The 15,493-nt window shown below is 35.7% G+C and overlaps 1 protein-coding gene across 3 annotated transcripts in view; it reads right to left on the reverse strand.

Moving 5' to 3' along the window:
• Positions 1-15,493, reverse strand: part of LOC140528062 (ATP-binding cassette sub-family A member 10-like) — a 156,365-nt gene that overhangs the window by 57,183 nt on the left and 83,689 nt on the right. For all 3 annotated transcript variants that reach the window (XM_072645535.1, XM_072645537.1, XM_072645536.1), the window contains 3 exons: positions 8,237-8,426; positions 3,864-4,030; positions 1,702-1,835 (listed from right to left, as the gene is read on the reverse strand). In XM_072645535.1, the coding sequence (XP_072501636.1) occupies positions 1,702-1,835; positions 3,864-4,030; positions 8,237-8,426 (491 nt within the window). The remainder of the gene's footprint in view (positions 1-1,701; positions 1,836-3,863; positions 4,031-8,236; positions 8,427-15,493) is intronic.

Here is a 15,493-nt window from a genome sequence, read left to right on the forward strand (position 1 = left end):
ACTGGTTATCTCTCGTGCCTGCAATGTTCTCCTTCTTCCATTCTAACTACCGAACTCCCTGGCTTTTTTCAAACCCCGACTAAAATCCCATCTTTTATGGAAAGCCTTCCCTTGCCTCTCAATTTCAGTGCTTTCCCTCTTTTAATTATTTCCTGTTTATCCTGTATTCAGTTTGCTCTCTCTGTGTGTGTGTGTGTGTGTATTTACACATTGTTTCCCTCATTAGATTGAAAAATGCTTGAGGAAAGGGACTGTTTTTTTTGCTTCTTTTTGAATCCCCATCACTTAGCACTGTGTCCAGTACATAGTAGGCTCTTCTTAATAAATGTTTTATCAATTGATTAATTGATTGATAGGTTAAGCTTAGGAATGAAATTATTTCCTATGATTATCCCGTGCTTCATTGGCCTGGAGTCAGGAAGACCCAGTTCACCTCCAGCTCATCACTGCTAGCTTCATCTGCAAAATTAGAGTAATAGTATCACCCACGTCCTAATGTTGTGGTGAGAATCAGATGAGAAAATAGTTGAAAAGTGCCTGGTACAGTGCCTGGCCTATAGTAAGCACGATATATGTCATTATTTCTGTGGTTCTATCGTTTTAGTCAAGTCTAACTCTTCACAACCCCTTTTGGAGATTTCTTGGCAAAAAGACTAGAATGGTTGGTCATTTTCTTCTCCAGCTCATTTTACAGATGAGAAAACTGAGGCTAATAGGGTTAAATGACCAAGGTCATGTGGCTAGTAAGTGTCTGAGGCCAGATTTGAACTCAAGTCTTCCTTATTCCACGTCAGGCACTCTATTCCCTGGGCCACCTAACTTCTCTGATAGAAACATTAGCTAGTGTTATTGTCAGTAAGACATTGTTCTATGACTTGAAGCTGGCATCAACAACAACAACAAAAAACCCTGAAGTTTCTGCCTATAGTATCTCTTTCTAATTTTGTTATTGCGAGGTACTGGCATAAGACAGAAACAATCATGTCTTCAGTTTATTTCAAGCATAGTGATAAACGCCAACTGTACAGAAGTATTTCCAGCATGTGGGGTATGGGTACTTCTGATTTTTGTTCCTTCCTGTAACAGAATACAAAGTACCCTCTCTGCCAGCTATCCTTCATGTCACTCTGATCATTGAACTGGTTTTGTGTAAGGTCAACTTGTAACCCTAGACCATCCAGACTGATTTCTTTAACTCCTAGGATCAGTTTCATCACACTAACTGAGATGCTAATCCAATAAACGGTATCTTCATAGCCCAGTTTGCTAGTATGTCAGTATTGCTGTCAGGCCTTCACAGCTTACCAAAACAATCCCATAATATACACTCTACGCATCGCCTTTGCTTACATCCCTAACATTGCTTTGGTCAAGGCCCCCTCCCTGTGGGAAGTGGATGATGGGTTGGATTTTTAGAGGTGGTAATGATTGTTATGGTCATGGACAAGAGTGTCTCACAAAGCTGTTTTTTGTTTAATTTGCAGAATATCATGTTGTCTTTAAAAAAGGATGAAGGTGCTTGTGTTAATAAAGTAAAGTTAGATGAATTGCCATGCTGCTATTTTTATGAAATGGAGTGTTAAATCCCTTAGTTAAATACATGCACACTGAAACACACACACACACACACACACACACACACACACACACACACACACACACACACACTGAAACACACACATAAAGGAATAGAGAACATACCTTTTGTTTGCCAGAGATTATAATGGCTCCATTATATGATGGATCTTCTATTCCATTTTTATTCCTAAAGTTAGCTACTTCCAAAACAATATTCTGACGCCTCAAAGAACGTACAAAATCTTCAAGGCTTGATCCTAATGTGTAGGGAATAATAGAAGATAGGATTCAATCACAGAAAAAGTACCAAAAAAGATAGTTTTATTTTAACACTCATCACAATTTAAGTGGATAAGATCAACCCACTGTATGTAGAAATATCAAATATCCTAGAATATAAAAAGGTTTACTTGTGAACATGGTAATCCTTGTACAAATAAACATTTCATTCTCATGGTTTATGTTATTTTTCCAGAGACTAGTTATTAATGAAATTTCAATAACGGATGTAGAAAAGAATTTGTGATCCAGGAATGTTCTATTGCTGTAAATGAATAGCATTTATCTAACTTGCTTTTAAACATCTTTCTGTCCTATTAATTGGTCAGTTGAAGGTTCAGCGGAACATAGCTGTCAAAACGTCCTTTGTACACTGTACTTCTCTGGGTTTTATCATTATTTATTTTCCATTATCTGAAAATCTTAGTGAAGACTTTAATTCCACTTTTTTCTACTAAGACCTGTCATTTTCCCCAGATCATAGTAAATTTGTTTTCTCAACTGGTTCAGTTGAGCTTGTCTTCCTGCCACCCACACTTTCCTGGAAGGCTGCTGTTCTCTCAAAGTCTGTCATTACCCCCAACCCTAACCAATTTTGGAGAATTATGCCAAAGGCATGTATGTTTTGATTGCTGCCTAGAGACAGCCTTTCCAAATGTGATTTAATAATCCTATCCAACGAGTTGAGAAAATGAGTTGGGAAACATTCAGTGTCTTATTATCCCTTATCAAAGTATTTGCTTAACAGCAGAGATAAGACATTGTTCATTTGGGGTTGGATATCTCTGATCTCAAGGATTAGAAGAGATATTAAAATGGAATTTAAGTCACTTTAGAGCAACAGCTATTGATCGTTTTTTGTATCATGAATTACTTTGGCAGTTTCTCAAAGCCTTTATAGTCTTTTTTCAGAATAATGTTTTTAAATGCATAAAATATTACAAAGATTACAAAAGAGACCAACTATATTGAAATACAATTATCAAAATATTTTTAAAGCCAACTTTATGGTCCCAGGTTTGCATCTGAGACTTTGTAATAATTGCATGTGGAATGGGAAGCAATAAACTACAAGGAAAAAAGTAGAGGTAATTTTGTGAAGGGAAACCCAAAGAACATGATTCTGAGTAAATCTTACAGTGCATGCAGAAACTGAAAGGAATGTCAATTGATGGTTCTCTAATGGGTAGATGAGAAAATCTATGAAAAAAGATAATACCCAATCTAACACCTTGTTGCTAAAGTTATGAGATTCGTAGAGAAAGTTACAATAGGTAGAACCTTCCTACCATACTGGGAGAGAAAATCCTAGACTCCTCTTATTTATACCAGATGGACAAAGAGAGTGAGTGGTAGGTCCCACTAATGGACAGAAGAGATGATGCCAAGAAGGAGAATTTAGCTGAGAACAGCAGAACAGAGTACTATAGAAACAGCTGTAGAAACCAATTATCATGTTGAAAGAAGCATTACAGATTGTGAAGCAGATGCAGTGTATAGTATAACACAGGTTGTAAGCTTGAGGAGACTCTTATGTTGCTCTTGAAAGTGGCATTGGGGAAAGCCTATAGAATTTGGGCGTGCTATCATTCATTTACATAATATAATAAGGCATCTTTCCTAATAAACCATTATTCTCATATATTACAACTTGCATGATTGCCTTTAATATCAGACCTTGTCTATGTATCTGTCAGAAGAAGAGAATTTCTTGGGTTTCTTGGGATTTGACCCAAGGGAAATATAAAAATATAATTTATCATAACCCAGATCCATTGCATGTTAACCTCCCCCTTCCTATCCCAGCACAAAAGTTAAATGGGCAATTTTTCCTTTGCCTCATCAGTGATATCTTATGCATGCTGAATGAGGCTGAATATTTTCATTTTCTTAGTTATTATTTCTTAAGAATAAATTAAATGGAAGGATAGATGTCAATTACCTACATATGCATATATATAATATATTTATAAATGTAGATATAGATATAGATATATTTTTTTTACCTGTGTTATTGACTACCAACAAGCTAGTAAGAGGCGTATGTGGATGTTGTCCAGGAGAAAGGAAATACATGTTAGGAGAAATTCCCCAAGAATTGGTTTGACGAAATATTCTATACAGTATGTTTTCCATAATGAAAGGGAAATAACCAATTCCAAACACCAATAATCTAAATAGAAAAGAAATAGGAAAAAAAAATTGACAATTTGTTTGTGACATTTAATCATGCTCCATTTAGAAACAATCATTCAAGTGGGCAAATTATTTTAAAATTAGTAGACATGCTGATATAAGAAAAATTGATAAGCATATGAGTTCATCCAACATATTTAATAATAATCACAATCACCAAGAGAGGAGGCATGGAGGAGTAAATAGTGAGTTGATTCTGGAGCCTGACCAACATGGATTCAAGTTCGACTTCTGACTCATACTGGCTATGTGACAATGAGTAAGTCATTTAACCTCCCAATACTTTAGGCTACTTCTAATTCTATAAAACAGAGAAGTCACCAACCTAAATTAATAGAGGGAGTTTCCTTACCATAGAATTCCCACTACCAGGGAAATCACAGACCCTGTCCCTATCCCTATTCCATAATCATTATTGTATTCTTTAAAATGGTAGATCAGTTAATTGTATATGTAGAAGGAAGGTAAAAAGACACAAAGGAACTTTGACTTGTTCCAATAGAATGTCAGATCCCCACCTAGTCTGGTGGGGCAGTTCCTTTGTGAAATAGAAACATGGGGCCATGTCAGAGTCCATTCCCAGGGGAAACAACAGAACAGAGTCAAATGTTATAGACAGAGTCAGATGTTATAGTGGCAATATAAAAACAAAAACAAGAACAAAACCTATACTGAGGAGCCTCTGAAGATTTTTGAATTCATAATCTAGTAGTACATATATAATGAAGATTTTACACATGCTTAAACTACCTATGATGGTGTCATCCACGTGGATGAGGATAGGGACCTGGTTCCAAAAGATGGGAGACCTGGCATATTTGTGGATAGTCAGCATTGACCTTCCACATGGATAAGAGCAGTCTTATTCCATTGTCGGTGTACCCAAAATGGTCAGTGTCTTTAAAGCAGATAGGTGACTTAGAAAAACAGGTGGTTTTTGGTGGCATTCCCATCTGAGGGTGAATGTCTTCATTCATGCAATGTGGTAAAGGGGGAGAATCTGAGAATTGCCTTCTTCCTTTGCCTCTTAGGCCATGTAACCCCAAGAAATAGTCCTAGACCTTTGGCCTTTTCATTATTTTTTTTTCCATTCCAGGTACAGGGAAGAGAATCTCCAAAATGGTTCAAGAGTGCAGGTTATGAGGACCTGGGAGTCCAGGAATTCAGATCAGATGTCACAGTTACCCAGTATTAACTCCTAAATACCCAGTTTTGGAGTTAAACTTGGTAGGACTAATGTTATATTGGAACTGAACTAAACTGTGATCACAATCACCCACTGTACAATTTGAGTATACTCGTGATTATGTCCCTGAGATGCTGGCAAAAAAAAAAATTGCACTTCTTTCTTGTCATATTTTTTAAGTAAATCTTTCTATGCTAAAGTTAATCTGTTGTTAAGTAGCTAAATATAATGATGGCGTTCATCATGAGGCCCCCCAAAATGGGAGTAACGCAGACACTCAAGACTAAAGTTAATGGCAAATAAAAGAGATTTGAGAACTCTGTCATGGGTAAAAGGTAACAGGAGAGAGTGAGGCCAGCATCAAGCATGTTAAACATAAGGGGCTGAGCAGACTACTTTTGGACAGGCAGTATCCACCTCTGACAAAAAGTTGTCCACTAGAGAAGAAAAGAGCAAACCATTCCAGTGTCTTTGCCAAGAAAACCCCTTTGGGGTCAGGAAGAGTTGGACACAACTGAACAACAACATCTAACTCTGAAACTTATTGGGACCCCTCCCCTCCCCTGGCTAATAAGTAGTTTGGCCTCCAGATACCCAAGGAAAGGGATAGGGTTGGGCATTGAGGTTCTAGGATTCATTATTCATTTGTTCCATCAACATTTCTCAAGTGCTTCCTATGTATAATGCATTGTGCTGGGTGCTCTGGGAAATAATAAAGAAAAACAGCATGTAGTCTTTGAGCAACATAAGCTGTTTTTAAAAGTAGGAAAGGAAGAAATGCAACTCAGTTCCTTATATGCTACAAATATAATCTTGATACTTAAACCAGGGAGAGAAGAAACAGAAAAAGAAATTATAAACCAATATCCCTAATAAATATTCAAGAAAAAAATAAATTATATTAGTAAAGCATCTACAGCAGTATATCAAATAGAGAACATAGTATGACCAGGTTGGATTCAAATTAGGAATTCAGGGTTGGTTCAGTATTAGGAAAATTATAAACATGATAGATCATAATATACTAGAAATAACAAAAATCTCGTTGCATCAATACATACAGAAAAGGTTTTTGACAAAAATACAATACCCATTTCTGTTAAAAATATTAAAATTATAAGAACAAATGGACTTTTCCCTCCAATAGAAAATAGTATCTATCTGAAGCAAATAGTGAACTTAACATATAATGAAGTACTATAGCTCTTTTCAATAAAATTAAGCATAAAGCAAGAATATCAATTATCATCATTGCAGGTTGATTCAGTTTTTTAACTACTTGTTATATTAATAAGATTTTTTAAAGAAATTGAAGAAATAAGCAATGAAGGAAGCAAAATTATTACTTTTTGCATATAATATGTGTTCTACTACTTGAATCCTAGAGAATAAATTAAAACAATAAATTCTGCCTTTCATTTTGAGAAGTTGCCTCTCTTGTCAGAAACAAAGGAGAATTCCACACAGTTTGGTAGAAGAAAATAAAATAGGTTGGGGAGAGGAGGTTAAGAGGAGAATAATATCAGGGAGGGAGTAGAAACATAGTCACAAGAAAAACAAATTTCCCAATCCTGAAGGCAGGATTAAGAGGGTAAAGAAGACTAGAGAAATGAGAACAGAAGGGGGAAAAAAGAGGAAAAAAAGAAAGGAAGGAAAAAGGAAAAAAAAAGACAGGAGAGTAGAAGAGAAAAGCAAAACAAAACAAAACAACTGGTATCTAGAAATTTCTTAAATTGCCTCTTAGGCAGTTGAGGAATGTGAACATATTGTGATATATGAATGTAATGGAATATTATTATAGCATAAGAAATTTTAAAAGAGATGATTTTAGAGAACCCTGGGTAAAGCATGCACGGACAGAACAAAATGAGTAGAATTATGAGAACAGTTTATAAAAAGGAGAGCAACATGGTAAAAAAAAAAAACAAAAACTTTGAAAGACCTTAGAGCTCTGATCAGTGCAGCAACCACTACTCTGTGACCTCCTTAAAAGCAGTGACTGTTTTTAGTTTTATTTTGTTTTTGCCCTTCTTTGTATTCCCAGAACTTAGCACGTAGCCTGGCACATTGAAGTAGCTCACTGACCTGATAACCACGTTTTCAGTAGATCTGTGAACAAACAGAGATGATGAACAGAAAGTGTAGAGAAAAATGTTTTTATGGATAGAATCTATTATATCTATTTTTTCAAAAAATCAATATGAAATGGAGGTTCATATAAACTCCATTTAGTGTTCTGTTGCATGTGTAAAAATGGTCTTTTTTGATATATTGTTTGATTTTTTAAAAAAGATTATAGATAATAAAAAGAAATTGAAAGACAGATAGAGTTGTAGAAATTCCTTTATGATTTTCCTTCCATTTGTGTTTGAATCTGTTTTAAATGTATTTGCCAGATTATAGTTAGAGAGATGCCTGCAGCAATGAGAAGTGACCTGCCCAACATCACATAGCCAGTTTGTATCAGAAGTGAGACTTTTACCCAGGTCTTCCTATCTCTGAAGGCAGTTCTTTTTCCCATGTATCATCCTTCCACCATGACAAGCCTTAGTAATAGTTACAAAAAACACAATTTATACCAAGAGAACATCATACGCAGTAACAGCAATATTGTTCAATGAAGAATCGTGAATGACTTAGCTATTCTCAGCAATGCAACAATCCAGGACAATCCCAAGGGACTCATGATAAAGTATGCTATCTGCCTCCAGAAAATGAACTGATATTGATTGAATACAGACCGAAGCATGCTTTTTTTCACTTTCTTTTTTTTTCTTTCATTTGAGTCTTCTTGTACAGAATGACTAATATGGAAATGATTTACATAGTTGCAGATGCATAACCTATATTTGATTGCTTATTGTCTCAGGGACAAGGGAGAGGAAGGAGGATAAGGGAGCGGGGATAGAATTTGGAACTCAAAACTTTAAATAAAAATGCTTTTTTAAAAAAAATAAATATACATGCCAAAAAAATGTGAAGTCCTTTGATACTCACAAGCACAGGAAAGCTTTTTTCTCATGCTTTAACTTTAACAGACGAACCCTTGCTATTGCACAGACCTGCTTCCTCCACAGAGCCATTCCACTGATCATTTCAGGAACTGAAGAGAGGGCTTGTTCCAATTCAACAAAATACCCTGCATCTCTTGTCATTTCTGTTTGCTCCTGTCCCCTCATGTCAAAATCTATGGATACATCAAGGAAGCCACAATACAAAATAAGTCATTGAAAAAAGCTATCTTAGTTACAAATAAAAGAGAGACAACAAAGTGTAGTTGGCAGAAAACTTGCCTCAGAGTTAGAAGACTAGGTTCAGGTCTTTTCTATGATTCATACTTACTGGGTGACCACTTTGCTTCTTGGTGTTCTAGGCAACTCTCTAAGACTATCTGAGTTTCTGAGAAGGTGCTGATCAATATTGACAGAAGGAAAATTCTCAATCTAGAGCTCCTTATAATGTTACTATCTCAATTTTAAGTGTACTTCAGGTACTTCTTTAGAAATGTTCAAACTGTTTAAAGGATTCATAGTATTTGAAAGAAGAAGAAATAAATGATGCTAAAGATTCTTTCCAGATATTTTATGTGCACATAAATTTCATTTGGGAAGCTCAATTCTGACTAACAGACTACTTCTCAAATAGACCTGTAGCTCAGTAGCAAAGAACACTAGATTTGGATACTGGAGTTAGAAGACATTGGTTTGAATTCTGGCTCCATCTCTTATACACTAAACAACCAGGAACAAAACATTTTAATTTCTCTGAATCTCAGTTTAGTTATGTGTAAAACAGAGTAGACTGGCTTATATTATATCTCATCTCCCTTACAGATTTTAAAGTCAGTACGCCTATTAAGCAAATATTTTGGAAAACTATTTATCCTTTCAGACTTATAGGATCAGCATTTTTAAGTTACTGTCTTGTCTACTCTGTCAACACATTATTTCTCAGAATTGTCCTCTTCCTTCTACTCACACTGCCATGCTAATGGTTGGAGAGGAAATTTGGACATAATAGAATGCTGAATTATAGATTTTGAGAAGCAGATTTGTAAAGAAAGAAATATAGGTAAAACAGTTAAGCACTTACTATTTACCAGATGTTCTGCAAAATGCTAGAGACGCAATAAATAAATAAATAAATAACAAGGCACAAAACAGTCCTTTCTGTCAAAAAGCTCACAGTCTAATGGGAGGAAAACATCCAAATGACTATGTACAAATGAGTTCAATAGAAGAAAAACTGAAGATAATCAACATTAGAAAGACACTAGAATTAAAGATTAGCAAAGGCTTCCTATAGAAAGTTGGAGTTTAGTTGGGACTTAAAGGAAACCAGATAGGATCCCAGGTATTCAAATGGTTCAGGAGAAAGGACCCAGGAGGAAGCTGCTCTGAAATATAATTCTGAAGACAAAGGGGAAACAATTCCAATGAAGAAGAAAATGGGATTTGTTTAAAAAGACTTAAGCAGATGCACAAGAAACTCACCAATTAACTTAAATTTTAAAAAGAAATACACAGAAGATAAAAGCAAAGCCAGGTAACAGAACGAATAAGGAGTCCTATAAAAATAGTATCAAAATAATGAATGAGGTTATAAACACTTTGCTAAGTGTTGGGGATACCAAAAGAAAAGCATTTCTCCAATCTGAAGGAAATCATTTACTAATAAAGAGAAACAATGCACGTAAGAGCTGCAAGTCAGAAGGAAAGACCCCATGGTGATTAGGGTTTAGCAGCAAAACAGATGGTAATATATCCTTCCGTTGATTAAACCATATCTGCATCTGACATAGAACAAAAATACACCAAACTCTGGCACCTCGTGCCATGTATTCTGGGATGAGAATCTGATTTCTTTTCCAGTTCTTCAGTAGTTGTAGCTACTGAGGAGATAGAAGCTGTGCAACACCTTTATAAGCAATTGACAGGTTAAATGTTCTCAAGAACTGCTTCCTTGAATGATGGCCATAGGGACCAGGTTGTCAGCAAGTTTCAGTCATCAGGGTGATGGAAGAGAAGTAATACTTTTCCTATGGATCTATCTATCTATCAGCAGCAATTGGTCTATCACCGGCAGTTGGTTCTGGTGGTGATGGGAGAGTAGGTCCCTTTCTCATAAAGGGCCTTGTCTTGCTTATGGCTTTGAGGGCCAGGCTGGAACCAAGACCACTGATGTAGGCAGTGTTGCTCTTCCTGGAGCTCTTGAGCTACTGGTCCTGGTCTATCTTCCCCAGGTTCTAAGGAATGGTTGAGGTGGTGGGGATGACTTGACCCTGCTGGCATATGTCTCTTCTGCAACTTAGAATGGGTTTAGGCTGTCAAATTTTGTTGTTTAGTTGACTTTCTTGTATAGCTATCATGGGAGGAGAAAAAAAAGACCATAGAAGTACAAATTTACTTAGGGTAGATGGGATATCTATCTTTCATTATTTGAGAGAAAATGCAGAGTTTCTCAATTTTTATTTAGTTTCCTTTTCCTCTTCACAGGAGAATAACCTTGACACTGGAAATGACAAAATATGACAAACAAAACATGACAAAGAGTTGTTACCCAAGAGAAGTAAGCTACTCAAGTTGAATTCAAGTTATCTGGCCCAGATGAATAACATCATAGGTCCTGAAAGAATTGGCAGATATGATCACTGAGTCACTTTCAGTGCTATTTGAAAGATAATGAAAAATGGGAGAAGGGCAAATGTCCCCATTTTCAAATAAATGAAAGGAACAGGATTTAACTGTGATTCTGGGGAAATTTTTAGAAAGGATCATTAAGAAGAAAAACCTGAAAGAGAAATAGTGATTACAAAGGTTCAGCATTGCTGCATCAAGACCAAGTCATTTCAGGATACCTTCATTTTCTTTTCTGACAAGATTATTAAACTAGTAGAAGAAAAGAATACTTTGGATACAGATTACTTAGATTTTTAGCAAAGCTTTAGATAATGTATCTCACATTATTCTTGAAGAGAAGATGGGGAGATACTGATTAGATGATAATATGATCATACGAATTAACTAATGGAATGGCTGGACTCAAAGTGTATTTATTTATTAATGGATCAGTATTAACATGACAGGAGCTCTTTAGTGGATTATGTCAGTAATCTTTGAATAGCCCTATGTTTTTAAATATTTTATCAATAACTTGAATAAAAGCATAGATGGCATGCTCATTAGATTTGCTGATGATACAAAGTGGAGAGGGACCGCTAACATACTAGATGACAAAATCAGGATTCAAAAGTATATGGGCAGGCTAGATCATTGGGATGAATCAAATAAAATGAAATTCAATAGGAATAAATTTAATTTAAAAATTAAAGTATTTAAATTGGGCAAACAAATTAACTTCACTAGTATAAGGTGGGGGAGGGATGCTTAGACAGCGGTTGTTCTGAAAAAAATATCTTAAGATTTTAGTAGATTACAAATTCAAGATGAGTCAGTGGTGTAATATGGAAGCCAAAAAAAAAAAAAGAATGCAATTTTCAGCTGTACTGAGTCATGAATTCTGGGAATAGGGAGGCAGTAATTCCATTGTATTCTTCCCTCATCAGACTTCATCTGGGGTATTGTATTTAGTTCTGAGTGCCACAGTTTAAGAAGGACATTGATAAACTGGAAAACAGTCTAAGGTGATCAAGATGATGAAGGAATTTTAATCCACTGCACACAAAGATCAGTTGGAAAAAAATAGTGCATGTTAAGCCAAGAGATGAGAATACTGAGGAGCACTAGGAGGGGGACATGATAGTCAAGGATAGTTTAAGGATTTGAATGGCAATCATATGAAGGAAGGACTGGAATTGTTCTGTTTGGCCCTAGAGGACAGAACCAGGAGCAATAGTTTAAAGCTACAAAGAGGTAAATTTTAATTTAATGGCAAGAAAAACTTCTTAAGAAGTTTTGTTTCTGGGAATTTCCATGATATATTTTCTCCATTTGAACTACCTCATCTCTACCTCATCCCAGTTAGAACATTGAGACCATCTATTTCTCACTAATACTGATTAGCATTCCCTTTATCTTGATGGATCTCATTCTCCACCTCATTTCTTGGACATCTGCACACCATACTGTCCTACCTTCCATTTTCCAGCTCCCCTTTATGAGTTATTTTCCCCCATTAAAATATAGTCTCCATGATGGTGGAAACTACCTTGATGGTATTTGTATCCTGGCACTTAGTACAGAACCTGGCACTTTGTATGTGCTTAAAGGATGCTCTGTGTATCTAAGAATTAGAACTTTCCAAAATTGGAATTAACTCTACAGAAGGAGTGCTGTCTTCTTCCTCTGAAATCTTCAAGCTGAGGCTAGACAACCATGGGTAGAATATGTCTGAGTAGAGAATCTTTTCATGTATGAGTTGGACAAACTAGCTGCTGATGCCCATTGCAGTTCTCAAGTTTGAAGAATCTATAATAATTCAGACCCTCCTTAACTCTTACCTGGACCTGACGCTAGATAGAGTTAAGAAACTGTTATCCCTAAAGTACAGGTCTGACTACTCTCTAGCTCAACGGTCTTCTGTGGCTTTCTATTGACTGGTATATAAAATACTTTATATTTAAAGTCATTAACAGTCTAACTCTAGACTATCTTTCCAGGTTGATTACACATTGCTCTCCTTCACAAAAGTGTTGGGGGGGTGATAGAAGGAAGAGTAGGTTGGAGGAAAGGACAATCAGAATATACGCTGTCCTGGGGTGGAGTTAGGGGGAGATAGGGAGAAAATTTGAAATTCAAAAATTTGTTGAAAACTGAAAATAAGTAAATTTAATTTAAAATTTTTTTAAAGACTTAAAATTTGGGTAAAAATTCATTCATTTGGTAAACCATTCATGGGTAAAAGAAAATTGTCAGGAAAACTAGAAAGCAGTATTACAGAAACTGGGTATAGGTCAATATCTTACATCATTTACCAAGATAAGGTCAAAATGGATACATGATCTAGATATAAAGAGAAATATTACAAGAAAATTAAAATACGGAACACATAGCTTCTCAGATTTGTGGATAGATGAACGATTTATGAATAAACAAGAGACAGAGAGCAAAGTTAGATATAAAGTGGATAATTTGGATTACTTTAAATTAAAAAGATTTTGTGCAAATAAAACAAATGTATTTGTGCCATTTCAAAAGCTGTCCTCAATGTCTGCAATGCTCTTTACTCTTACCTTGCTTCTTGGAACAAAGAATTCCCTTCAGAAGTGTTTCCCGATTCTTGTAGTTGTTACTGCTTTCTGAAATACCTTTGTACATATTTTGCATGTAATCAAGACTAACATCAACATAGTCCTTCCTGGTTCTGGTGAACTATATCAGAAATTTGAGATGTGCTTCTAGCCATGCAGTGGCCCAGAACTTAGAGGACTTGGTGTTTTCTGAATGGCATTCTTGAATTATCCCTTGATCTTCCTCATCCACTGTGACAGGGGGTGGATATGGTGTCAGAAAAAGAGACAATTTCCATCTTATCCTCTTTGGTTTTGATTCTAGATATATCTCATAACTTCAGGACTTTTAGAGAGGGGCTGGACTTTTTCCACTCCAGTATCATGGATGCAATGACCAAACAACTAAGACAATGAGACTCCATGGAGTTAGCTTGTATCTGAAACCGTAATTGCACTTAATCCATTTTGTGTTTCCTTTCCTGAGTAGGTGACTCAGCAGTGACCTTAAAATGGGTTTGTGTACAGGCTCACAGATGATTTTGTGAGTTAGAAGGATCTGGAGGTTTTTGAGTGTAACATCAGAGCTGTAGTCACTGACAGTAGGGGGGTATCTTCTGAATCTAAGAGTGCATCCACTAAGAAGATTGATCCTTATAAATCTGACTGTTTTACCAGCAGATAAGAACTGGCAGTTATTCTAACAGTATCAACCTGAGATGAAATGTAAAATCACTAATTAGCAGTCCTACAAACTGCTTTATGTTCTGATGTGGCTTAAGTATCATCCTCCTTGCCATTTTTAGCAGTAGTTATAAGTCATTGAATCATGTTTTGTTTCTTGTCAAAAGAATACTTCTAAGTATCCTGTATTTACTATCCTTTCTGTCTATAGTAATCAGTTACCTACCTCATACATAATTTATATTGTACACGGAGTTCCTCCTTCTTGAGGTGACCCAACATCTATGGTCCTAGATCCATAATCTAATTTACTATAAGTAAAACCAGTCCAAGGATGCCAGGAAAGAAGATTTAATGAGATAAAGACAGTGAAAATAGAGAGCTTAAGATTAGATTCAGTCCAAACTGCATGCCTAGGTTCCCTTATAATGACAAGCAGTGGCACATTGCCCCCACTTCTGTGGGCCTGCATGCAGCTGCTCTCGGTGTTAGATGTATGTGCTCTCTACTTAATCATCTGTTAACATGTTCTGTCACCCAGTACAATGTGTGATCTTTGAGGGCAGGGGACATTTCATGCTTGGATTTGTATCCCAGCACCTAGCATAGCTGATGATACCTTGTTACTAATTAAATAACGCTGATGGATTAATTGATTGATTTCAAAAAGCAATATAATGATTAGAGTTAGACTGACATAACTGTGGCAGTGGGAGTTAGGTAACATCTATAAGGGGTATAAAGGGCTCAACCTAGTGTCATAAAGACCAAAATTCAAATCCTGCTTCAGACATTTAATAATAATGAGAACATAACAGTGAGTCTCTCTGACTCAACTTTCTCACTTGTAAAACGAAGATAATTCTAATTCCCAGGGCCTTTGTGAAGAAAAAAATGAGATCACATATACAGAACACTTTGCAAATCTTAGAGGGTGATAAATGTTGACTTTTAAAAATATTTTTAATATTAATAATTTTTATTATTAATAAAAAATTTAATTAAAAAATTAATTTAGTAAAAATTAAATATTTAATAGTAAAACTAATTTTGCTATTAAATGATTTTTAAAAGGATAATGAAATGATTCTTCTTTCCCCAGGTAAATCCTCATGACTCTCTTCTGTCGCTGATGTCTAAAGTACAATTAGTGATTCCTCCTGTTAAGTTGTTACTTTATATCCCACATTAAAATTCAAATGTCCTTGACAGCTTTAATGTTGAAATATCTGCTATCAAAACTAGATTTTTTATGACATGACAGCTGTGAAGCAGAGGGGGACTGGGACACTGGATGACAGCCCTAAAAGTGAAGGGAACATTGTGTGTCAAAGGAAGATATTTAGAACAAAAGCAAGTCGTTCAAGCAAGAGACAGAATGT

This window comes from Notamacropus eugenii, chromosome 2 (assembly GCF_028372415.1).
Source record: "Notamacropus eugenii isolate mMacEug1 chromosome 2, mMacEug1.pri_v2, whole genome shotgun sequence".
NCBI classification, from domain to species: domain Eukaryota; kingdom Metazoa; phylum Chordata; class Mammalia; order Diprotodontia; family Macropodidae; genus Notamacropus; species Notamacropus eugenii.